This window comes from Mus caroli, unplaced genomic scaffold (genome assembly GCF_978045245.1).
Source record: "Mus caroli unplaced genomic scaffold, Mus_caroli_1 scaffold_1, whole genome shotgun sequence".
In the NCBI taxonomy this organism is placed as follows: Eukaryota; Metazoa; Chordata; class Mammalia; order Rodentia; family Muridae; genus Mus; species Mus caroli.
In genome coordinates, this window is record NW_028227256.1 from 158266845 (window position 1) to 158294529 (window position 27685).

Here is a 27685-nt window from a genome sequence, read left to right on the forward strand (position 1 = left end):
CAGAGGCAGGTCGATCTCTGTGAGTTCGAAGCCAGCCTGGTTTACAAAGCAAGTTCCAGGACAGCCAAACCTGTTACATAAAGAAACCCTGTCCCAAAAAAACAGATGGGAAAGGAGAGAGAGATAAAGAGGGAGATACTGAGTTGGCCAAACTTGAGACAAAGGCTACACTATTCCATTTTGCTAAGTTGTATAAGACTTATTTCATCAGCTACTAATTGAGGGTAACCACGGATAGATCTTACTAACTTATATACACCTTAAACTTATGCATTCTACATAGGCTGCCACCTTCAGGTCACACCCCAAGTTATACTTTAAACATGGTAGGGAACCACAAGTCTAGCCACTTGGGCAGATGGGAGATTTTACAACAAAGATACTGCCATAATTATTTCTTAAGCACATCCCAGACAGACATGGTGCTGGAGAAAGAACTGAGAGTTCTACATCTGGATCTACAGGCAGCAGAAGGAGACTGGGTCACACTGGCTACAATTGAGTTTATGAGATCTCAAAGCCCACCCCCAGAGACACACTTCCCCCAACAAGGCCACACCTACTACAACAAGAATACACATGAAAATAGTGCCAGACGCTATGTGCCAAGCACTCATTCACATGAGTGCATCAGGGCCATTCCTATTCAAACCAACAGACTTAATGGGAGACAAGGACTTAATGATGAATGTCACCCACTGCCCCCATGAGCTGCACAATAGAGACATGTAGTTTGATATGGGGTTGGGCTAGCTGTATGTCAGGGCTGGCTCTTTTGTTAACTGTCAAAGAAATGCAGACCAACTAGAAGTCAATCATGGTGAACAAACATCAGCAGAAACTTTCTCGACAAGCCTAAACTTCAGTTATGATACAACATTTTCTTTCTTTCAGCTTCTACAAGTTCTGTTACTAAACTATATCTTATAAGCATATTGGAGGCAATGCTCCTTTATCTTATGTCAACTTTGTGTAACTTAATATTTCCTAAGCAAGTTTATTAGCAAATCCTTTAGAGCATCAATTTTATTACTTCAAGTTTTTTCTACATCAGAATTTTACAATGAAACCAGGTATGAAGTACTCAAAACTATTATAGGCACTATTTACCACAATCTAGCAAGTGTTCAGAATCAAATAAAGTACTGACACCATGCCACTAGTAGATTTTTTTTAAGTTCAAGACACTAGTAGGTTAGTAGAGCTTTCAAAACAGAATTTGATGTTTCTTCATAAAAATGTTATTAGAATTTTCTACCTTTGTGATAAGGATTCGGTATTTATCCAGCATTTCCTGGTTTTCATGGCATCCTGCTAATAGTTGCCATACTTCTGCCCTCAGTGCCTCAGGAACACCACTCTTTACCAAGGTGAATAGTCCTTTTGGTCGGTCACCAAGTTTATTGTGCCTGAGAAAAGAAGAAAATAAACCATTCACAATCCATGTCCTGAACTTCTGTTGCTATGGAAGTAATATTTATTAGTTTATTTGTAAAAGTATAAGTCTAGCCTGGGAAGACTCCATGCCCTAGTGTAGGGGAACACCTGGGCGGGGAGGTGTGAGTGGGTGGGCGGGTGGGGGAGCAAACTCATAGAAGCAGGGGGAGGGAGGATGGGAGAGGGGGGTTCTGGAGGGGGAACCGGGAAACAGAATAACATCTGAATATAAATAAATAAAATATCCAATGGGAAAAAAAATATAAGCCTGGATGAAAAGAAAATTGACTGGGAACACTGAGGGCATTGGGAACACTGAGAGCACTGACCAAAAGTAGTGCTTAAGCCATGGTGACATGTTTAACTATTTTCTCTATTCCATCCTATATTTTGTTGAACCACTTTATTCCATTTGCAGGGAAAGTTTTTTCACGTATCATTTATAGTTTTCAATTTCCATATGATGATCATGTATTTGGCTTTTGTTTATATTCAACATAAAAAAGAACCATTTAAGTCCCTTAAGACTTAAGTGTGTTGCCAGAGAATGACTGGAGATGCTGAAAGTGAATCATAAGCCTTTCACACCTTAACACTATCGACTTCTTTATGGTCAGACTGAACTGAGCAAATGAAAATCTTAAGTCCTACATTATCGGAATGAAATATGCAAACCTCAGTTTCTTACAGTCCCCAAATCCTGACCCAAGTACTGTCTTGGAAGCTACCTGTTTTGTCCACCTAATTTGGAACATTCTGTTTCCACGTGAACGTGAGCACAAAGAACCATCTAGATTTAAAATACCCAAGGTTAACCTTATGGGAAGAGAGTTCCTCGTGAAGATTTGTCTTGCTGGCCTATCTGAACTACTAGTACTCCCTAAAGTGACGCCATACTCTTTCCTTAAAACACCAAAACAACTGCGTCTTGCTGAAGCGACAGCTTATGCTTATCAGTCTTACCATTTTCTCAAGGGCTGTTTATAATCAGAAAAAAGGCAAGCATCTGTTCTCTAAAGCCAACGATCGCATAGTAGCTATGCTATAACCATCAATAGCCATCTGGTCAAGAAACTGAATTACAGTTCCAGCCTCATGAATATAAGTCCATGCCTCACCTCTTTCCTGACACAGAGCTATGGTCGAGGCCTTTTTGCTCTGACATTTCTCATTTCTTGCTCACTATGTCCTAGAGCTGACCCTGATGCAATCACCCAAATCCAAAGCCTGACAATGTATCCCAATTTGAACTAGCACGCCAGGCTCTAATTTCAAGTTTTAAAACTGAAAAGTTATGGAATCCATATGTCTGTTTTACATAATTGGTATCCCACATACTTCTCCAAATTATGCACACCCTTCTATCACCAGCCCAGACCGAAGTTTTGGCATCTTCCTCTGAAAATATGTTCAAAAGCTTTTTGTTTCTAACATGTTGAACTAATCTAGATATCTCTGGAGAAAATCGTAATGTTCTGAACATATATAATAAGTTAAAGCAAACTTCTCACATCAGGATTTTGTGCAAATCATTAGATTTATGACCATTCCACTTTTATTGAGCTAAACACCTGTGAGGAGGGGATTGGGAGAGATAGAAAATGAAAACTGGTAAAACTGATGAGTTCAGATCAAAATGAAGTAGAAAGACTTAGTACATGAAAAAATTAACACTATAGAAGAAGATATGCTGCTAAGAGAAAAAAATCGGGATTCAAAATACTTTATAGATGTTATTCTAGATACACACTACTTTTTACCTGCTTTTAAACATATATGAATTTAGAAGAACATATATAGTTTATATGTATGCACTTAATATATTAGAAAGTCCTTTAATTTTGATATTTTTAAAATTATTTCACTGATGCTAAAATTTTTATAGATGTTAATAATATATTTATACTTATATAAATATATTAATATATTTACACAACTGTTATTTATATAAATATAAAATAGATAATAAAATTAGCTTTAATTCTTTGAAGTGTCTTTATATATTTACATAAGATCTAATTTTAGTTAACTTAAGCTAGCAGACTTAATGTCTTCCACAAAATATGACACATAGAAAAGTACTAACCAGTCTTGAAAAAATAATAATTGAGTAAACTATATGATGCCTGGAACTTTCTTGAAGCTCTGTTTTTATTATCCAATAGAGCCTGGGACTACTTAAAAACAGTATGCCATAAGAACTCAGATAGTTTATAAAACCATGTTTGTTTTTTTTTATAATTCAATATAAGTCTCTGAATATACTTTGGATCAGAAAAACATATGGTTTGAAGGTAGTTAAATTTATGGATTCCCTAGGTAAAAGACTAAGCTAATTAAAAGCAACCATGTGAGTACAAAAAGGTTTAAGTACATTTAAATTTCCTTGAATTTGAAGGAAAATACTATGAAGTATGAATCATATAATGTATAAAGTTACAGAAGAGGGATTCAATGTCATTAAATATAGTACATGCTTCATGTTAGTAAAGCATTATCTGTAACAATTCAGACACATACCTGCAGATAAAGACTGCAGATAAAGCCTATGTTTCTGAGCCCACCCATACTCACTCTATACTCTATCCCCCACACCCCCTTTTCAATTCAGTTTAGCAAGACCACTCTGTCCCTTGCTAAAAGGTTCTCACTCAATTAATCCATGGCATATGCCCATGGCACTGACTTCAGTAGGTATTCTCTCTCTTTTTAAATTAACCTGGATCCCTGAGATCTCAAACACTGGACTACCAACCAGGCATCATACACCAGCTGATATGAGGCCCCAAAACATATACAGCAGAGGACTGCTGAGTGCTGGCTCAGTCAGAGAAGATGCACCTAACCCTCAAGAGACTGGAGGTCCCAGGGAGTGGAGAAGTCAGGTGGAGTGGGGGCTAGGGGGTAGGGACATCCTCAAGGAGACATAGGGGTGTGTATGGAATATGGAACAGTCAGAGGGTGGACCAGGAGGGGGATAAAATCTGGAATGTAAAAAAAAAAAAAAAAGATTAAGTAAAAATGTTTTTAAAAAGGATATGTATAGGCTATGGTTAGAATGTTTTTATAAATCAAAAATAGTTTGAAACATACTTTAATTATTCTTTTTATATCCACTATTTATACCTGAATTTAAATGCTGCCACTGTCCAAATGAATTGTTTCAGAGGTTTAGTGAAAAATATCCAATTTTGACATAACATTGAAAAATGACATCTCTAAAAATAAATTTGTGCTCTCATATTTAGAAAGAAAGAAAGAAAGAAAGAAAGAAAGAAAGAAAGAAAGAAAGAAAGAAAGAAGGAAAGAAAGAGGGCTGGTGAGATGGCTCAGTGGGTAAGAGCACCCGACTGCTCTTCCAAAGATCCGGAGTTCAAATCCCAGCAACCACATGGTGGCTCACAACCATCTGTAACAAGATCTGACTCCCTCTTCTGGAGTGTCTGAAGACAACTACAGTGTACTTACATATAATAAATAAATAAATCTTTAAAAAAAAAAAAGAAAAGAAAAGAAAGAAAGAAAGAAAGAAAGAAAGAAAGAAAGAAAGAAAGAAAGAAAGAAAGAAAGAAAGAAAGAAAGAAAGATAGATCAAGTGACCATAGATGTGTGAGTTCATTTCTGGGCCTTCAGTTCTATTTCACTGATCTTCCCCCTGTCTCTGTAACAGTATCAGGCAGCTTTTATCACTATTGCTCTGTAATACAGCTTGAGGTCAGGGATGGTGATTCCCCCAGAAGTTCCTTTATTGCTGAGAATATTTTTTCCCTATCCTGGGTTTTTTGTTATTTGCAAATTGCTCTAACTCTATGAAGAACTAAGTTGGAATTTTGGTGGGGATTGCACTGTCTCTGTAGATTGCTTTCAGCAAGATGGCCATTTTTATTATATTAATCCTGCCAATCAATCCATGAGCATGGGAGATCTTTCCATCTTCTGAGATCTTCGATTTCTTTCTTCAGAGACTTGAAGTTCTTGTCATACGGACCTTTCACTTGCTTGGTTAGAGTCACACCAAGGTATATAATATTACTTGTGACTATTGTGAAGTGTGTCGTTTTACTAATTTCTTTCTCAGCCTGTTTAACCTTTAAGTAGAGGAAGGCTACTGATTTGTTCGAGTTAATTTTATATCCCGAGACTCTGCTGCCTGATATAGCTGTCTGCTGAGAAGCTCTGCCAAAGCCTGACATATAGAAATGCAGAAGCTTGCAGCCAACCACTGAGCTAATCACACGGTCCCCAATGGAAGAATTAGAGAAAGAACTTAAGGAGCTGAAGGGCTTTGCAACCCCATAGGAAGAATAACAATATCAACCAACCAAAGCTCCCAGGGTCTAAACCACCAACCAAGGAGCACACATGCAGGGACCCATGGCTCCAGCCATATATATAGCAGAGGATGGCCTTGTAGGGAATCAATGGGAGAAAAGGCCCTTGGTCCTGTTAAGGCTGGATGCTCCAGTGTAAGGGAATGAGAGGGTAGGGAGGCAGGAGTGGGTGGATGGGTGGGTAGGGGTACACCCTCATAGAAGTAGGAGGAGAGGGATGGGATAGAGGGTTTCGGGGGAGAGGCAGGAACTGGGAAAGGCAATAATAACTGAATTGTAAATAAATAAAATATCCAATAAAAAAAGAAAGCAAAAATTAACTTTTGACTTTGGCATATGGGTTATGAGATATCATGAAGTGTTTACAAACAAAGAAAGTTTTAATAAATTATCCTTTCTCGACCTCCCAATTCTGCTTCTCCCTTTGATTCCCCCAGGTCTTTTTTTCCTTATGTCTTTTTAAAAAAAATATTAATCATTCCATTCATTTACATCTCAAGGTATTTTCAATCCTTTCAGTGTTGACCACTCATATACTTGATCCTTTGCTGCTTTCCTAAGGATCAAGGATAAAACCTAGTTCTTATCCATCCCTCAAGCACCATCAATGATTGCTTCTCCACTCTTGTCACCAGTGAGCTAATTCTTTTACTGTCTTGTTTGTAGGCATTATTACCTTTGCAATGTCTTTCAGGTACCTGGGGAATCAACAGCACCCTAAAATCAGCAAAGGCACAATCTGAACTGTCTTCTCTCAAAATCTGATTGTTTTCCAAGATTACCTCAACTCCAGTGATTACCACCATAATCTATCCAGACTAAAAATCTAGTTGTTACCATTGATAGCACTCATCATCTGAATTCATTCCTGGCACATCATCACATCTAAAAGATCTTATTTGCTCAGCTTCTGGCACACTTATGATATTTACACTCTACTGACATTAATTTTACACCCTTACACTCTGCAAGAGCCTCCTAACATACATGCGTCCTTTACAATACGTTTCTAGCTTTATAGGCAGAATGAAAGAAATAAGCTTGATTAAATAATCTGTTAGATCAGAATGTATATAATGATTTACTGAGGATTTTGAAAGTTGAAGTCATATCAATAGTCATATATGCATATGGATATACATATCTATTGAAGTTAATAATCAACAATCCCAATAAACATGTTTACTATGATAAATAATTTAATTCAGCTAACATTCTACTTCTACCTGATTCTACATACAAGCATTTGTTTCATAAAGTTTAGTGAAAATCATTTATTCTCTGCCATTAAAAATCTAGACATTATCTTATAGGTTAATATTTTTAGAAAATTGGATAACTTATACTATCAAGGATTAACAGCTTTACTTTGCTGGGTTTCATAGAATAAAACTGCATTAAAACTCTATTACCTACTTGCTTAATAGACAATAAATAATGGATATTAAGCCAAATAGTAATAATATATATGACCAGGAAAAGTATGAATAATTTTTAAAAAGATATTTTATCATTATTGTGCAAGCGGGGTGTGTATACAAGTAAAACTCAAGAGAACGATTCTGTGGAGTGGGTTCTCCCCTTCCAAGGACCAAATTCAGGTACTCAGGCTCGAATACCAAGTACCTTTACCTGCCGAGTCATCTCAAAGATCCAAAAGTAATTTGTTAAACTAAACAATGCTTTCAATATTTCTAGTAAAAATATGACAACATATATCCATGGTTTAGATGGACACTAAATGCAGCTATCAGAAAGAGACAACCAATCACATGGCTTCCCTTAAACAAGACAGATATATAATGCAATTATTAAAAATGTACATACAAACCAAACAAATGGGCTAGAGAGATGGCTCAGCAGGTAAGAGCACTGACTGCTCTTCCAGACTCCAAACACTTTTGTCTGTGCTTTTATTTGGTTATAGCCCAGTGTTTTCTTTTTCCTTTTGGGCGGTGTTTTATTTTGTTTTCTTGGTTTTCTGTTGAATTAGGTTTTTGTTTGTTTTCTGAGAAGAACTTAAAGGTAGGTAGGTAGAGACGGGTAGAGGACCTGGAAGGAGTTGGGGGAAGGAAATATCTTTCAAGTTAAAAATTTTTTCAAAAAATAATAATATTTTAAAAGCTCCCCAATATTACATGAAGTGAATGAGAATGCTCAAAGTGAATATGCCTATTTTGTTCCAGTCTGAGGGTTTCAATTTTAAAGAGAACAGTGCAGGCTCATGGTAGTTGCACACTCTTTTTTTAAAATATTTTTTATTAGGTATTTTCCTCATTTACATTTCCAATGCTATCCCAAAAGTCCCCCATACCCTCCCCCCCACTCCCCTACCCACCCACTCCCACTTTTTGGCCCTGGCGTTCTCCTGTACTGGGGCATATAAAGTTTGGGTGTCCAATGGGCCTCTCTTTCCAGTGATGGCCGACTAGGCCATCTTTTGATACATATGCAGCTAGAGTCAAGAGCTCCAGGGTACTGGTTAGTTCATAATGTTGTTCCACCTATAGGGCTGCAGATCCCTTTAGCTCCTTGGGTACTTTCTCTAGCTCCTCCATTAATCCCAGCATTCTGGAGACAGAGGCTGGTAGATCTCTCAGTTTGAGGCCACCCTGGTCTGCAGAGTGAGTTTCAGGACAGCCAGGGCTACATAGAGAAATCCTATCATGAAAAGCAAAAAATACAAACAAATAAACAAAAAAATCAATAATGGCTATATTTTATAGGTGCCTATTACAGACCTGTGAAAACTCCCTGAATTCCTAGTTTGCTGAGTCATATCATTAACAAGTGATGAAGATTTTTAAAGGTTTTTAAATGCATCTATTGAAATAATTGTATTCTTTTTCTTCAAGTGATATGGCAACTTACTAATTTATTTTCAAATGCTGCCGCACACTTAATTTCCCAGAATAAACTGCATTTAGCTATGCTTTATTCTTTTCCTTATAAATCACTTATTTTGACACATTCTTACTATTGTTGAAGACTTTTAACCTTATGTTCACTAGACATATATGACAATGGTTTGTCATAATATTTTAATTTGGTTTTGTGATCTGTGTATGCTAATGTCATAAAATTAATTCAAAATAATTACCTTCTATATTCTGAGAAAGACTGCATAAAACTTAACAGTTCACCTTTTATAACTATTTGGTAGAATTTTCTAATTAGGTTTAAGGATTTCTTTGTTAAGAAAAAATTTTTGAAACAGGGTTAGATATTTATCTCAGTTGAGAGAATACCTGCCTAGAATGCACAAGGCCCAGCACTGCAAACTCCTTATGCTGGCACATCTGTAATGCCTCATGCTGGCACATCTGTAATGCCCTTATGCTGGCACATCTGTAATGCCCTTATGCTGGCACATCTGTAATGCCTCATGCTGGCACATCTGTAATGCCCTTATGCTGGCACATCTGTAATGCCCTTATGCTGGCACATCTGTAATGCCTCATGCTGGCACATCTGTAAGGTAGCATTTGGTAGGCAGAGGAAGGAGAATCAGAAGTTCTTGTTATAATTGGCTACATTCAAGGTCACCTTGGCTAAGTGAAATACTTTCTCAAAAAGGAAAGGAAAACACCTCAATAAAGAAATGAATTCAAAGATACCAGACCATAAAGATTATTGCATTCGAGTAATTCTGACATTCCAGATCTTTCCAGGAATTTGTTCATTTCACCTGGCCTTCAAACTTGGGTTATGAAAAATAACTTCTGAAAGGAACTTAAATAGAACCCATACAGGAGAAGATCTAGACAGACTAACATGAAGGGCAGCTAGGAATCACATTTTAATTTTTATATCTTTCAGTACATCAAGAGCCTGTGTATTCAGCTAGTAAAGGCCCTTTCGGTGCAAGCCTGGAGACCTGAGTTTGACACCTGAAACATACATGGAGGTGGAAGAGGACGGGATCCACAAAGTTGGACTGTTAACAACATACATGCACACCCTCATACACACAATCATGCATACAAACACATTAATAAATGTATTTATAAATCTATTTATAAATGTATTAATAAGTAAATAACTTAAGGGATATTAATTAACTTAAAGGATATTAAGATAGCTCTTAATATTAAAGTTTTAAATTTTCTTAATTGATATAAAAATCAACACTAAGTATATACAGGTAAATATTTTAATAAAAAAATTCTTACCATCTTCCTAACAATTCTCCCCAAGAATAGAGAATCTTCTCAGGACAGTCTTTTGACACATCACCTGTTCCACTCGAGAGTTCATTATCACTCTCTACAGAAAAAAAAAAATACACAGTATATAAGATATAAGTACTTTCTTTTTTTTTTTTTTGATTAATATGGGTTCCATTTGGCTATCTGGATGGTATTTGTATCTTTTTTTTTAATTAGGTATTTTCCTCATTTACATTTCCAATGCTATCCCAAAAGTCCCGCATACCCTCCCCCCCACTCCCCTATCCACCCACTCCTACTTTTTGGCCCTGGCGTTCCCCTGTACTGGGGCATATAAAGTTTGCAAGTCCAATGGGCCTCTCTTTCCAGTGATGGCCAACTAGGCCATCTTCTTCTACATATGCAGCTAGAGTCACCAGCTCCGTGGATTACTGGTTAGTTCATAATGTTGTTCCACCTATAGGGTTGCAGATCCCTTTAGCCCCTTGGGTACTTTCTCTAGCTCCTCCATTGGGGGCCCTGTGATCCATCTAATAGCTGACTGTGAGCATCCACTTCTGTGTTTGCTAGGCCCCGGCCTTGTCTCACAAGAGACAGCTATATCAGGGTCCTTTCAGCAAAATCTTGCTAGTGTATGCAATGGTGTCAGCGTTTGGGGGCTGATTATGGGATGGATCCCTGGATATGGCAGTCTCTAGATGGTCCATCCTTTTGTCTCAGCTCCAAACTTTGTCTCTGTAACTCCTTCCATGGGTGTTTTGTTCCCAATTCTAAGAAGGGGCACAGTGTCCACACTTTGGTCTTCGTTCTTCTTGAGTTTCATGTGTTTTGCAAATTGTAACTTATAAGAACTCAAGAAGGTGGAGTTCAGAAAATCAAATAACCCCATTAAAAAATGGGGCTCAGAGCTAAACAAAGAATTCTCACCTGAGGAATACCGAAGGGTTGAGAAGCACCAACCCCGAGATTCTACTCACACCAGTCAGAATGGCAAAGATCAAAAATTCAGGTGACAGCAGATGCTGGCGAGGATGTAGAGAAAGAGGAACACTCCTCCATTGTTGGTGGGATTGCAAGCTTGTACAACCACTCTGGAAATCAGTCTGGCAGTTCCTCAGAAAATTGGACATGGTACTACCGGAGGATCCCGCAATACCTCTCCTGGGCATATATCCAGAAGATGTCCCAACTGGTAAGAAGGACACATGCTCCACTATGTTCATAGCAGCCTTATTTATAATAACCAGAAGCTGGAAAGAACCCAGATGCCCCTCAACAGAGGAATGGATACAGAAAATTTGGTACATTTACACAATGGAGTACTATTCAGCTATTAAAAAGAATGAATTTATGAAATTCCTAGGCAAATGGATGGACCTGGAGGGCATTATCCTGAGTGAGGTAACCCAATCACAAAAGAACTCACACAATATGTACTCACTGATAAGTGGATATTAGCCCAAAACTTAGGATACCCAAGATATAAGTACTTTCAAATCATAAAACAAAAGGTATGGCTATTTATCTACCAAAAGAAAGTAACTAGGGCTCAGACAAAATTTTCAAATACATTTATTAAAAATTTGTCTCACCTGGGGATCCCCCACACACACAAAAAAATTTACCCCTGCCCTCTGAGGCCTTGCAGGTGTGGCTGCTGTGTCACATGTGCATCAGCAGGTGGCAGAGAGGAGAAAGGCTATGTCTGCCCTCAGAGTTTTGACCAATTAACTTCTGAATGATTAGTAGCCTAACATTCCCTTTAAAAAGCCTGCCTAAAATGACCACCAGTGCCGTGACAGAGGGCCCAGACAGGGAGTTACTCTAGATGACCACAGGTACAGCACCAGGAAGGCATGGGAGGGCAGATAGTGCCCCAGATGACACCTGTCTGGAGCCATAATGCATGTGTAGGGCATAGCACTCCTGAGACCACTCCTGAGAATGACCCCAGACACTTAGAGACCCTGGGTGCCTCTAAGAAGAGCAAGTGGTGGAAGGATGTGATCACAATGAAGAGAGGCAGAACTGGAGACTCAAGGGTAGTGATGTAAAGAGCTAGTGATGCCACGTGCAACCAACTGCTGTTGGTGGCCCTGCAGCAGCAGGAGTCTGTTACCATCAAAGGCCAGGAGGATGTCCTTGGTCTGGGCTGCCACCCTGGGGCATATTAATGTCTGAAGGCTGTGCAGAAATGGCCCAACCCCTCACCAAGGCTGAGCTGAGCTGGTCCTGAGGGCATGACAGCAGGAGCATGTAGTCTCTGCCTCTCACCTGCTGCAGCACTCAGGAGAGCAGGCCCTGTACGCGACCTGGTCAGTGCAGTAGAGCTGACTAGATGGCATGAGTGTGAGAGCTGGCCCCTCAACTTGTCTGCCATGCAGCAGCAAGGGCAAGGGAAAGAGAGATGCTCTACACAACAGGAAGGACTGCTAAAGATTTGCAGCAGGCAAAAATTTCCACCTGGTAAAAGTGCTGAGATTAAGTGACTGCTGAGTACTCAGGCCTAATGGAAGTTCTTTAGCACACGGATTCCAGCCTGGCTAAGGAAACACCCGTGAAGAAAGAGGAGAGAAAGAGTAAGAGCTGCGAGGGGTGAAGAAATGCTGTGAAAGCTGTTTTCTGGACATGGTGAGGCTACTGTGCAAGTGAACTCACTGTAGCTGTAGTTATCTACAGAAGGCCTGCAGAAAATGAATCCAATAATATTTCATTGTGGATGGTGAATAGCACATGAGATAGAGAAAGGGACATAATGGACCAAATGGATCTAAGTTATAAAAAGGCATTTGCCATAGAGTTAAGTAAGAAAAGCTAGCAAAGCACTGTCCAAATCATACAAGAGAGTTTAAAAATTTGTCTATCAGAGTACAAAATACCAAGGCTTATCAATAAGTTGGTAAGAAGTTCCCACAAGGATCCATGTGAAGAACAGAACTTAAGATCCTACAAAAGGCAATAACCCAACATAAAAAAGTTTCACATCTGGGATATACAAACATTCATTTATTTAATAAAATTTTATTTTGGCAAGCTAAAAGACTTCATCATGGTCATTCACAAATTCAGAAAAATACAAACACATGTACACACTGAGAAAATGTGTAATTATTTTAGAGTAATAACAGATAAGAATAGGGGGCATAGTATTTAAAACCTAAGCATCACTCTGGATATAAAATAAAGACAAAAGCTAGACCCATTCTAGAAATAGCTCACGTAAGCAGCTGTGAAGTTAGTAACAAGCTCATCACAACAAATAGGAATAAGAGGTTTTGTGCTAAAGCTAAAGCAAATGAACTTTCACCAGTGTCAGAAGAACAGTGAGTGCAAACTCAAACCACTAAAGATCCAGTACTACAGTCCCTATCCTAAAGCAGCAGCCCAGGAAACAACTACCCCATACAATCCCAACATTCTCACAGAAAATTAGGCACCGTTGAGAATAGAGACCATTAGAAGTTATTTGTCTTCCCACATACCAAGCACTAGGTAAATATTTACAGAATATAGTTTTCACTGTTTAGTGTTATATTTCTGGCATATTCTAATACTTTAAATGTATGGATACATTGAGGTGGCATAGGCACCAAAGAGATTGCCCCCAAGCCCCTTGTCCCTTGCCACCTTTGGTAGGTGGGAGAGCTGGCTCTCCCCCTTGCCATTAGCAGCCTTGAGTGAGCTACATGGTACAGTGCTGGAGAGCTCACCCTGTGGTGTATGTGCAGGAAAGCAGTGGGGTTGACAAACTCAGGTATCACACAGGCCCAGGTCTAGGGATTTGAATTCACCCACCCAATATCTACCCCATTTATGAACTGATGGAGTGTGCAAAGGGACAGGGCTTGCAGATCCAAAGCTACAGAATCTCCATGTCACAGGGCAACAACAGCGTGTCTGAGAGGAGTCTGAAAGAATATTCACTATCAATGATGTAGCAGGTCTCAAACAGACCAATGACTTACTGCAATGAACATTTGCAAGTAAAGATGTGTGAACAAAGGGGTGTTCTGTGGGCTGCACTGTGACACATTACAGCTTCTATGATAAAATTTTTGTTTTATTTTCATTTTTATTTTTTATTTTATTTGGGGGAGAGGTTGCAAGGAAGGAGGAGGATCCAAAGGGAAGTGGAGGTGAATGGGATTGGGGTGCATGATATGAAATTCACAAAGACTCAATAAAAGGTTTTATAAAAGTATGGATATGATATTACAGGGATTCTTATATTTTAAAAAGTTTCTATTGACATATATTAAAAATATATTATTGTAAATCCTTACTAGTTAGTCATAAAATTATCACAGATAACAGCAATATATTTTCATTCAGGAAATATCCAATTACTTTTCATCAATGATTTCTGAGAAATAATTAATTACAGAATAAGTAGCAGTGACTTAAAAGTTAAATATTTGGACACCATCAATAAGACAAAAAAACCACCAACAGATTGGGAAAGGATCTTTACCTATCCTAAATCAGATAAGGGACTAATATCCAATATATATAAAGAACTCAAGAAGGTGGACTCCAGAAAGTCAAATAACCCCATTAAAAAATGGGGCTCAGAACTGAACAAAGAATTCTCACCTGAAGAATACCGAATGGCAGAGAACCACCTGAAAAAATGTTCAACATCCTTAATCATCAGGGAAATGCAAATCAAAACAACCCTGAGATTCCACCTCACACCAGTCAGAATGGCTAAGATCAAAAATTCAGGTGACAGCAGATGCTGGCAAAGATGTGGAGAAAGAGGAACACTCCTCCATTGTTGGTGGGATTGCAAGCTTGTACAACCACTCTGGAAATCAGTCTGGCGGTTCCTCAGAAAATTGGACATAGTACTACCGGAGGATCCAGCAATACCTCTCCTGGGCATATATCCAGAAGATGTCCCAACCGGTAAGAAGGACACATGCTCCACTATGTTCATAGCAGCCCTATTTATAATAGCCAGAAGCTGGAAAGAACCCAGATGTCCCTCAACAGAGGAATGGATACAGAAATTATGGTACATTTACACAATGGAGTACTACTCAGCTATTAAAAAGAATGAATTTATGAAATTCCTAGCCAAATGGATGGACCTGGAGGGCATCATCTTGAGTGAGGTAACACAATCACAAAGGAACTCACACAATATGTATTCACTGATAAGTGGATATTAGCCCAAAACTTAGGATACTCAAGATATAAGATACAATTTGCTAAACGCATGAAACTCAAGAAGAATGAAGACCAAAATGTGGACACTGTGCCCCTTCTTAGAATTGGGAACAAAACACCCATGGAAGGAGTTACAGAGACAAAGTTTGGAGCTGTGATGAAAGGATGGACCATCTAGAGACTGCCGTATCCAGGGATCCATCCCATAATCAGCTTCTAAACGCGGACACCATTGCATACACTAGCAAGATTTTGCTGAAAGGACCCAAATATAGCTGTCTCTTGTGAGACTATGCCGGGGCCTAGCAAACACAGGAGTGGATGCTCACAGTCAGCTATTGGATGGATCACAGGGCTCCCAATGGAGAAGCTAGAGAAAGTACCCAAGGAGCTAAAGGGATCTGCAACCCTATAGTTGGAACAACATGATGAACTAACCAGTACCCCGGAGCTCTTGTCTCTAGCTGCATATGTATAGAAAGATGGCCTAGTCGGCCATCAATGGAAAGAGAGGCCCATTGGACTTGCAAACTTTATATGCCCCAATATAGGGGAATGCCAGGGCCAAAAGAATGGGAATGGGTGGGTAGGGAAGTGGGGGGCGCTATGGGGGACTTTTGGGATAGCATTGGAAATGTAATTGAGGAAAATATGTAATAAAAAATATTAAAAATTAAAAAAAGAAAATAAAAAAAATAAGTTAAATATTTGAAAGGAAAAAAAAAAAGAATTTCAAAGACAGGTCCTAGTTTGCTTTTCTGTTGCTGTGTTAAAAACTATGTATGACCACATGCAAGCTGGGAAGAAAAGGACATATTTTATCTTATACTTCCATTTCATAGCCTGGCAGAAAACTCAATATAGAAACCTGGAAGTAGGAACTGAAGCAGAGACCATGGTAAAACATGCTTTCTGGCTCACTCCCAGGCTTACATTCAGTGACCTCCCTGAGACCACCCAGGCCCATCTCTCTAGGTATGGTACAACCCACAGAGATCTTGGTCCTCCAACATCAATTAACAATTTTAAAAATGCCCCCTCACCCCAGAAATGCCCACAGGCAGATTTAATGTAGACAAATTCTTCAGTTGAGTTTCATTCTTCCAAGTTTGTCAAGATGACAAGCAGGATTGGCCATCACAAAAGGGAACAGACTTCTACGGAATATCTTCCTTTTAAAAAGCAATCTTACTCCGGGCACTATTATATAGTTTATGGACACTGACTCTCATAATCATTTAAAGAGTCTGCCCACTTTGCAAATGACAAAATTGTAGCCCAGGAGAGATAAGTAATTTGCTCAAGTCATTTGTTAAGTCTGCAGCCTGCAAATGACTGACAGAAAAACAAGAGCCCACCTTAGCTGGAATCCAGAATTATTAAATATTCCTTCTCCTTACAGTTTCCCACAATACGTTTTACAGAAAAGGCTGTATTTGGCATTTAGAAGATATCAGTATGTATGTCAAATGACAATTTCTATTAAACGCTAGCAGCCAGAGCCAAAACTCAAGAAGCAAAGCCATGTAAAGCAACATGCCCATCAAACACTAGCATCTGGGTCACAGATCAAAATGATAGAACCCAAAAGTGTAATTACCCTTTTTGTCCAAGAACAATGAAATTAATATTTAAGTAACCCCCACATGTATGCCAGACCTATCTTCTTGGCCACAAAAATCTACAACCATGGCTTTATAAATACTTATTTACTGACCCACTGGGTAGAAAAGTAAGTGAAGCAAAAGGAGATAAACTACTGTATAAGGTTAAAACAAAATTAGACAAAAGAAATATAGGGAGGTGGGAGATAGGGTAATACAGCATTCTACTTCCTTATCTAATTTCACCCCTCAGAAAACTGGCTAGTCCATTCTGTCAAAGTCCAGCTTTGACATCCAGGGTAAACTGAAATAGGATATAGAGTCAGTAATTGATCACTCAGCAGACTCTTCTCTGAGGGAACAAAGCTTGATTGTCTGGGGCCAGTGAGAAGGGTGAGGGAACACACACACACACACTTGGTGGATGAAGAGAGCTTCAACAAGCTCCAAACACTTCACATATATACATATATAGACACAGACATACACATAGACATAGAATTATGTGAGACCATAAAAGGCAGCCTGGTTTCTGGTTGAGCTAGGTTTAAAACCCTGGTGACCCCGCAGGTGCTAATCCTGCAAGGGATGGTAGGTGTTTTGCCACATTCCTAGACACCAGGCTCCTGACACGAGGCCAAAGCTCTCCACTCCATAATTCTGTGGCCATCAATCACATAAGGGCAACCCCCCAAGCTCCTCCACAGGTAGAAAATGTGACCACAGGTCACATAGCCCCAAGACAGAGCTCCATCTTAATGAGGTACCTAACGGCCTGAAGGGCTCAGCCAATTAAATTCCCTTTCCCAGACACTCCTCCCTGCAAAAGGCATTAAACCTCAGGCCCACCTTGAGAAACTGGGGTATGGTTTTACTCATCCACTTTCCGCCATAACAATAAATGCCTTAACTATGGACTGCCTCTTTTCATCGGGATCCTCAGTGGGGAGCAATGGAACAGGACTTCAGCTAAAGAGCTGCGTCTAGTCTCCCACAGAAGGCCTCTCAGTGCTCCCAGCCATGGCCTCCACCAGGCCAAGACACCTGCCTAACAAGCTAAGGACACTCCTCCCAGAGGAACCCAGCTGGAGCTCTCTGCTCCCCTCTTTCTCCCTCAGCCCCTGACTAGATTCAGTCTGCAGAGGTCCCCACTCCATTCTCAGCTCTTCCGCTGCATCCAGAGGGATCTGGAATGCCCAAGAGTCTGAGAACCTGGCGCCCACCGCCTCCGTGCTGGTCCAGGATCCCCGAACCAACTCCCCTGGAGCAAGGTCCCACTAGTGTGAGGTCTGCACAGTCAAAAATTCCCACATCCTGCCTCACAGAGTGGCCCAAGCATCAAGAGGATGAGGGACCCCACCATAACCCACAGAAATACATAGACACACGCACACTCACACACACACACACACACACACACACACACACACACACACACACACATACATGCACACATTTGGTGGATGGAGCAAACCTCCAACCACTTTATTTTTTTTCTCCAACAGCTTATATATCTCACAAGTCTTTCAAGCAGTATAAAAATTACAATGTGATTACATTATATTTTTCTTCTAGTGAACAATTATGAGTATACATAAGAAAAAAACATGTTCCCCAATACCCTCACATGATCAAATATTTTATGTGTTATAATTTTAAAATAAGACAAATTATTCCCAAGAACCCATACACACTCGTAACTAAGCAAGTTGTTATAGATTAACAAAGTGTTAGAAAGCAAGGTTAAGTTTCTCAGCCAGTTTCTCTTATTAACAGGCTGCAATTTGTGGTTGCAAAGAAAGAATCATTGTTTTATTATTTATCTTAAAATGGAATCTTATAATCTAAACCTTTATATAGAAAATAATCAATCATTTCTACTTTAAATTCTCAGGGTGCACATATACTCAATAATTTTTTATTAAATCATATCAAGAAACTGAAGGCAAAGATGGATACAAGAAATTAATCTCATTGGGAAGAGAGGCCCCTCGGTCTTGCAAACTTTATATGCCTCATTATGGGGGAATGCCAAGGCCAAGAAGTGGGTGGGAAGGGGAGTAGTGGGGGAGGGTTTGGGGGACTTTTGGGATAGCACTGGAAATGTAAATGAAGAAATAGAAGCAGTCATTAATAGTTTCCCAACCAAAAAAAGCCCAGGACCAGATGGGTTTAGTGCAGAGTTCTATCAGACCTTCAAAGAAGACCTAATTCCAGTTCTTCACAAACTATTCCACAAAATAGAAACAGAAGGTACTCTACCCAACTCATTCTATGAAGCCACAATTACTCTGATACCTAAACCACAAAAAGACCCAACAAAGACAGAGAACTTCAGACCAATTTCCCTTATGAATATCGATGCAAAAATCCTCAATTCTTGCTAACCGAATCCAAGAACACATCAAAACAATCATCCATCCTGACCAAGTAGGTTTCATCCCAGGGATGCAAGGATGGTTCAATATACGGAAATCCATCAACGTAATCCAGTATATAAACAAACTCAAAGACAAAAACCACATGATCATCTCCTTAGATGCGGAAAAAGCATTTGACAAGATCCAACACCCATTCATGATAAAAGTCTTGGAAAGATCAGGAATTCAAGGCCCATACCTAAACATGATAAAAGCAATCTACAGCAAACCAGTAGCCAACATCAAAGTAAATGGTGAGAAGCTTGAAGCAATCCCTCTAAAATCAGGGACTAGACAAGGCTGCCCACTTTCTCCATACCTATTCAACATTGTACTTGAAGTCCTAGCCAGAGCAATTCGACAACAAAAGGAGATCAAAGGGATACAAATTGGAAAAGATGAAGTCAAAATATCACTTTTTGCAGATGATATGATAGTATATATAAGTGACCCTAAAAATTCCACCAGAGAACTCCTAAACCTGATAAACAGCTTCGGTGAAGTAGCTGGATATAAAATTAACTCAAACAAATCAATGGCCTTTCTCTACACAAAGAATAAACAGGCTGAGAAAGAAATTAGGGAAACAACACCCTTCTCAATAGTCACAAATAATATAAAATATCTTGGCATGACTCTAAGGAAGTAAAAGATCTGTATAATAAAAACTTCAAGTCTCTGAAGAAAGAAATTATAGAAGATCTCAGAAGATGGAAAGATCTCCCATGCCCATGGATTGGCAGGATCAACATTGAAAATGTCTAATTAAAAAAAAATAAATTAAAAAAAAGAAACTAATCATCACTTTGCTATTGCTATTGCTATTGCTCAGCTTTAGCAAGTGAGGCGCTTCAGGTAGGATTGCTCAGGCTACCATGTTCTTGTTCACTGACATTAAAAACGTCACCTGCTCAATAATCAAAAGTGTCTTTCCAATTTGTTCCCAAAGATTTTCTACATCAGAGCCATTAGCAAAAACATCTTAAACTAACTTTACTACAATATACATCTCCAAATTTTTTCTAAAGGTGGTAGTTACCTCTAACAATCCACATTTCTAAGTTTTTTCCAAGGGTGGTGACTGAATCATTAAGCTGTGCCAGCAGAAATGCTTGAAAAAAAAAATCAAGCACTGTTCTTGTAAGTGAAGAGTGGAAGATTCCTAGCAACCTGTTAAGGTCATAAACACTTGAGTCATAAACACCTGGTCCTCAGACCTCAGCCACTCCCGGAACATACCTTACCTTTCCTGGAACAATCATAATGTTCCGACGACCTCTGTGGAATGTCTCAACGCCCCAGAAGCATTGCCTAAGGTAGCACATGATCTAACTGTTAAAAGAATTTATGATCTCCCCTCCCTTCTCCTGGTTTGTGGTTTTTTCCTTTAAAAGCTCTGTAAAACTTCAGGCCGGGGTCGAAACTCCTCTACTCCTGCTTGGAGCATGAGTCTCGACCCCAGCATGCTGGCCTGAGCTCTCATCCTGTCTCGTTCTGTCTCACTTTCAATAAAACTCCTCGTGTGATCACAAGATCCGGTCTCAGTGTCCTACTGGGTGCGCGAAGGTCTTCATTTGGGGGCTCGTCCGGGATCTGCGCGACCACCCAGGGGTCCTAGACCCACGTAGAGGTAAGATTCTCTGTTTTGTCTCAAAACTGTATCTGTATTCTGTTTTGAAATTTGGTGCGATCGCAGTTTCAGTTTTGCGGACGCTCAGCGAGACCGCGCTCCGGGAGGGAGAGTGGTGTGGATAAGGGTAGACGTACCCAGGTGTCCACCGTCCGTTCGCCCTGGGAGACGTCCCAGGAGGACAGGGGGAGGACCAAGGACGCTTGGTGGACCCCCGTGGGAATAGTCAGGAGATAGTCCTTCTCCTTGACGATCTGTGTCAGCGTCCTGATTCTAGGCCGACTGACTCTTTTCAGTGCCTTTGGTCGACACAAGGTCGACGTCGGTTTTGGTTTCTCTTTTCTCTTGTGTTTGTGTCTGCTTTTATTGTGTGTGTTGTCGAGCTCGAAATGGGACAGACAGTGACGACCCCTTTGACTTTGACTCTTGATCACTGGACTGAAGTAAGGACTAGGGCCCACAATCTGTCAGTAGATGTTAAGAAGGGACCCTGGCAGACTTTTTGTTCCTCCGAATGGCCGACCTTCGGAGTGGGTTGGCCACCGGAGGGAGCCTTTAACCTGCCTCTTATTTTTGCTGTCAAGCGCCTTGTTTTTCAGGAAGTAGGAGGACATCCTGACCAGGTCCCCTATGTCATCGTCTGGCAGGACCTGGTCCAGAATCCACCACCTTGGGTTAAGCCTTGGGCCGTGGGGCCCTCCGGGATGACAGTGGCAGTCGCAGAAACCAAACCCAAGCCAGCCCGACCCTCGGCTGGTCCTTCGGCACCCCCGAAGATCTACCCCGAGATCGAGGACCTTCCGTGGGCAGAGTCACAGCCGCCCCCTTACCCTCTACCACGGCCGTCTGCACCCCCTGCCCAGGCCCCGCCGCCGTCTGCACCCCCTGCCCAGGCCCCGCCGCCGTCTGCACCCCCTGCCCAGGCCCCGCCACCGTCTGCACCCCCTGCCCAGGCCCCTATTGAGAGAGACAGAGCGGTAGGGCCTGCGGCGGGGACACGGAGCCGGAGAGGTCGTAGTCCGGAGGGGGGACATGGACCCGATTCCACTGTTACCTTACCCCTCCGTGCCTATGTTGGTGGCCCCCCACCAGGCCCCGACCAACTCGCCCCATTGCAGTACTGGCCTTTCTCATCGGCTGATCTGTACAACTGGAAGACTAATCACCCTTCCTTTTCAGAGAATCCCTCGGGCTTGACTGGGCTTCTCGAGTCCCTCATGTTTTCCCACCAGCCCACTTGGGATGATTGCCAGCAACTTTTGCAGGTTCTCTTCACCACGGAGGAGAAAGAAAGGATCCTGCTGGAAGCCAGGAAGAATGTCCCAGGACAAGATGGGACCCCCACTAATCTCCCCAATCTTATAAATGAAACCTTCCCCTTGACCCGTCCTAACTGGGACTACAACACTGCGGAAGGTAGGGAGCGTCTCACGGTCTACCGCCGGACTCTAGTGGTGGGGCTCAAAGGGGCCGCACAGCGACCCACCAATTTGGCCAAGGTAAGAGAGGTTCTTCAGGGTCCAGTGGAGCCGCCCTCTGTTTTCTTGGAACGACTAATGGAGGCTTACAGGAGGTATACACCGTTTGATCCCTCCTCAGAGGGACAAAAAGCAGCCGTGGCTATGGCTTTCATTGGTCAGTCAGCCTCCGATATCAAGAAAAAGTTACAGAGATTAGAGGGGCTCCAATATTATACTTTACAGGATTTAGTAAAGGAAGCTGAGAAAGTGTATCACAAGAGGGAGACAGAGGAAGAGAAGCAGGAGAGAGAAAAGAAAGAGATTGAAGAGAGAGAGAATCGGCGTGATCGCCGCCAGGAGAGAAACTTAACTAGGATTTTGGCCGCAGTAGTAGGTGAAAGAAAGTCAGAAAAAGGACAGTCAGGGTACCTGGGCAACAGGGCAAGAAGACCTCCAGGAGAACAGAGATTTCCACTTGAAAAAGACCAGTGTGCTTACTGTAAAGAGAAAGGACATTGGGCCAGAGATTGCCCCAAAAAGAAGCCAAGAGGACCCAAGGTGTTGACTTTGGGAGAAGACTAGGAGAGTCGGGGCTCGGATCCCCTCCCCGAGCCTAGGGTAACACTCTCTGTGGAGGGGACTCCTGTTAATTTTTTAATAGACACGGGAGCAGAACATTCAGTCTTGACTAAACCATTAGGACAATTAGGAAGTAAGAAGACTATGGTAATAGGAGCTACTGGCAGTAAATTTTACCCCTGGACTACTAAGAGAGTTTTGGAAATAGGAAAAAATCAAGTAACTCACTCTTTTCTTGTGATTCCTGAGTGCCCTGCGCCCCTTCTGGGACGAGACTTGTTGACCAAACTTAAGGCTCAAGTTCAGTTCACCTCAAAGGGGCCAGAAGTCACCTGGGGAGAGACCCCTATAGCGTGTTTGGTTCTAAATTTAGAAGAAGAGTATCGCCTCCATGAGCAGGGTCCCAAGCAATTGCCAGACCCTGAATGGCTATCCGCTTTTTCCGGAGTCTGGGCTGAGCAAGCAGAGATGGGGTTAGCCAAACAAGTACCACCGGTCGTGGTAGAATTAAAAGCTGATGCCTCCCCTGTTTCGGTCAGACAATACCCTATGAGTAGGGAAGCTAAAGAAGGCATCCGGCCACATATACAGAGACTGTTGAAACAAGGAATTCTAGTGCCTTGCCAATCCCCTTGGAATACCCCTCTCCTGCCGGTGCGGAAGCCTGGGACTAATGATTATCGACCAGTGCAAGATTTGAGAGAAGTTAATAAGAGGGTACAGGACATTCACCCTACCGTTCCAAATCCTTACAACCTATTAAGTTCCCTCCCGCCAGAGTGGACTTGGTACACTGTCCTAGACTTAAAAGATGCCTTTTTCTGCCTTCGATTACACCCTAACAGCCAGCCATTGTTCGCTTTTGAGTGGAGGGACCCAGAAGGAGGACACACGGGCCAGCTAACCTGGACAAGGTTGCCCCAGGGATTCAAAAACTCCCCTACTCTTTTTGACGAAGCGCTCCACCGTGACCTTGCGCCTTTTAGGGCGCAAAACCCTCAGATTTCTCTCTTGCAGTATGTAGATGACTTGCTGGTTGCTGCCTCAACTCAGGAACTGTGCCTTGAAGGAACCAAGAAGCTCCTAAATGAATTGGGTGAGTTGGGGTACCGGGTATCGGCCAAGAAAGCTCAGCTATGTCGCACCGAGGTGACCTACCTAGGGTACACCCTCCGAGAAGGAAAGCGATGGCTCACCGAGGCTCGGAAAAAGACTGTGATGTTGATCCCAACCCCCACCACCACGCGCCAAGTACGTGAGTTTCTGGGGATGGCAGGCTTTTGCAGACTCTGGATACCAGGGTTCGCAACACTGGCAGCCCCACTATATCCACTTACTAAGGAAAAAGTCCCATTCACCTGGACTGAGGAACACCAAAAAGCCTTTGACAGCATAAAGGCAGCCCTGCTTGCAGCCCCCGCTCTGGCCCTGCCAGATTTGACTAAGCCTTTCACCCTATATGTTGATGAGCAGGCTGGAGTAGCCCGCGGAGTCTTGACTCAGACTCTGGGGCCCTGGAAGCGGCCGGTGGCCTACCTATCTAAAAAGGTAGACCCAGTTGCCAGCGGCTGGCCCTCCTGCCTGAAAGCCATTGCTGCAGTAGCCCTGCTTGTTAAAGACGCTGATAAGCTTACTCTGGATCAGCATGTGACTATAATTGCTCCCCATGCTCTGGAGAGTATTGTACGACAGCCCCCTGACTGGTGGATGACTAATGCCCGGATGACCCACTACCAGAGCTTGTTGTTAAATGATCGAGTGACTTTTGCTCCACCTGCCATCCTCAATCCTGCCACCCTCCTCCCCTTGGTGGATGACTCTGCTCCTGTACATCAATGTGCCGATGTGTTGGCTGAAGAAGCTGGAACAAGGAAAGATCTGACTGACCAACCATGGCCGGGTGTGCCAAATTGGTACACAGATGGCAGCAGCTTCGTGGTAGAGGGAAAAAGGAGAGCAGGAGTGGCAGTGGTAGACGGAAAGCAGATAATTTGGGCAAGTAGCCTTCCGGAAGGGACTTCAGCTCAGAAGGCCGAGCTTCTGGCGTTGACCCAGGCACTACAGATGGCTGAAGGTAAGGCAATCAATATTTACACTGATAGCCGCTATGCATTTGCCACAGCCCACATCCATGGGGCCATCTACAAGCAAAGGGGACTGCTCACCTCGGCTGGTAAAGATATTAAAAACAAAGAAGAAATCCTAGCCCTCCTGGAGGCTATCCACCTGCCAAAAAAGGTGGCTATTATCCACTGCCCAGGCCACCAAAAAGGTCAGGATCCTGTGGCCCAAGGAAATCAGATGGCTGATATAGCAGCAAAGCAGGCAGCCCAGGGGGTGATGGCTTTGGCAGGAAAGAGTGGGCCCTCGTCAGGACCCTCACCAGTGACTCATCCTAATTGTATAGTCTGCCAAAAGCAAGCTGCTCAAGAAACAGCAGTCTTGGTGGGGGGAGGCGAGCCCCCGCCAGGACCTCATCAAGTAGCACACCAGGACCAAAAAGAAGAATATGATATCAGGGAGCTCATCTGGACTGCGGACCGGCTTCCCTATTTTTCTCAAGGGCATATCGAGCTATCTGCCAAAGAGGGAAGAGAGTTTGTCCAGAAACTGCATCAATTCACCCATTTAGGGGTTGACAAACTCTTGAAACTTATTAAAAATTCCAGATATCAGATCCAAGGATTAAATGCGGTGGTACAACAGGTAGTGGAGTCCTGTCGGGCTTGTGCGCTCACTAACGCTGCCCGACCTTATAAAGAACAAGGAAAAAGACAACGAGGAAACCGCCCTGGAGCTTACTGGGAAGTTGATTTCACTGAAATCAGACCAGGAAAATATGGTAATAAATATTTGCTAGTATTTATAGATACTTTCTCGGGATGGGTTGAGGCGTTTCCTACAAAATCTGAGACGGCGCAGGTGGTTGCTAAGAAAATTCTGGAGGAGATTCTGCCTCGGTTTGGGATCCCCAAGGTAATTGGCTCGGACAACGGGCCCGCATTTGTTGCCCAGGTAAGTCAGGGATTGGCCTCACAATTGGGGACTGATTGGAAGTTACATTGTGCTTATAGACCCCAGAGCTCAGGACAGTTAGAAAGAATGAATAGGACCTTAAAAGAGACCCTAACTAAATTAGCTATTGAGACCGGCGGTAAAGACTGGGTGACCCTCCTTCCCTTTGCGCTCCTTAGAGTCCGAAACACACCTGGACGTTTCGGTCTCACCCCTTATGAAATCCTGCATGGGGGACCGCCCCCCTTGACCGAGTCTGGCGGGATATTGGATCCCTGTGCTGACTCTTCCTCACCCTCTGCTCTGTTTACCCATTTAAAGGCCTTAGAAGTTGTCAGAACACAGATCTGGGACCAGATCAAAGAAGCCTATGCACCGGGGACTACAGCAGTGCCCCACGGGTTCCAGGTTGGAGATTCGGTCCTTGTCAGACGACATCGAGCCGGCACTCTTGAGCCTCGGTGGAAAGGACCATACCTGGTGCTGTTAACAACCCCCACGGCAGTAAAGGTAGACGGAATCGCCGCCTGGATTCATGCCTCCCACGTCAAAAAGGCTCCCAGCCTGGATAAAGACAACCATGAAGACAACTGGACGGTGGCAGCCACTGACAATCCTCTTAAGCTGCGCCTTCGTCGTGGCCCTAACCTTGGGTGATAACCCGCATGCTCCCCAAAAGTTAACTTGGGAAGTGCTTAATGAAGAAGGCAGTGTTGTGTGGTCAACAACCGCAGTACACCCTCCATGGACTTGGTGGCCTGATCTCACACCTGATATCTGTAAGTTGGCTGCCGGATCCCTGGCCTGGGATCTTCCCAATTATGACAATTTGGCTAAACCACCCCCAGGAGAACAGTGTGCCCCGCATGGAATAGGGAGCACCCTAGGATGCTCCGAACAATTTTTCCGGGCAAACCTCCAGGCAGCAGACTTCTACGTCTGCCCTGGACAGGGACAGAGCAGAGAAATGAAAAGAAGATGCGGAGGGGCATCAGGTTATTTCTGTGGTAAATGGAGATGTGAAACCATGGGAGAGGCTTACTGGAATCCTGCCTCTCCTTGGGATTTAATTATAGTAAAAAAGGGTCGGGAGCCTGATGAGCCAAACAAAGGAGAGAGGGACCCATATAATTACCCATCTTATCAGACTGGATGTGCTCCCGAGACCTCCAGTGGCCCCCAGGGACCATGCAAGGATAGCTATTGCAACCCCCTAAAGATTAGTTTCACTGTGCAGGGAAAACAAGATCGCCAATGGTTAAAAGGAAATCGCTGGGGATGGAGAGTATATACTGGAGCAGGAGACCCCGGGTTCATTTTCACTATTCGATTAAAAATAGAAAGTCCGCCCGCACGAGCCATAGGCCCAAATTCAGTGCTTGATAGCTCCCCTGTTTTCACTCCCGCTACACCATCTTTAGAAAAAGCTTCTTTCCCTAGCCCAACTTCCTCCCTTTCCCCTATAAGAACGGAGGATCGTCTATTCAGTCTACTCGATGGTGCCTTCGCTGCCCTAAACCGTACAAACCCTGCTGCTACCCAATCTTGCTGGTTGTGCTTTGCTGCCAACCCCCCTTATTATGAAGGAATAGCTCAAGTGCGAAATTATAACGTCACTACAGACCATTCCCACTGTCCCTGGGGAAGTCAACGGAAACTGACTCTTTCAGCAGTATCAGGCACTGGACTATGCATAGGCCGGGTGCCTACTGGACACCAGCCTCTCTGTAACAAAACCATTAATACCCTGCCAGATGTCTCAGATCAGTACCTAGTACCCCCTCCAGATACATGGTGGGCCTGTAGCACCGGCCTAACTCCCTGCCTTCACACTTCAATCTTTAACATTACTGAGGACTTTTGCATTC

The 27685-nt window shown here is 42.5% G+C and overlaps 1 protein-coding gene and 1 non-coding gene across 2 annotated transcripts in view; one reads left to right on the forward strand and one right to left on the reverse strand.

The window, feature by feature from the left end:
* Positions 1-27685, reverse strand: part of Rabgap1l (RAB GTPase activating protein 1 like) — a 587625-nt gene that overhangs the window by 416641 nt on the left and 143299 nt on the right. Inside the window, exons 12-13 of the mRNA XM_021173796.3 lie at positions 9941-10034; positions 1259-1409 (exon numbers count right to left, since the gene is read on the reverse strand). Coding sequence (XP_021029455.1) covers positions 1259-1409; positions 9941-10034 — 245 coding nt within the window. The remainder of the gene's footprint in view (positions 1-1258; positions 1410-9940; positions 10035-27685) is intronic.
* On the forward strand, positions 11564-11695 carry LOC115032459 (small nucleolar RNA SNORA17). Its single transcript, XR_003838135.1, has one exon. It is a non-coding gene; the product is annotated as a small nucleolar RNA SNORA17 (small nucleolar RNA).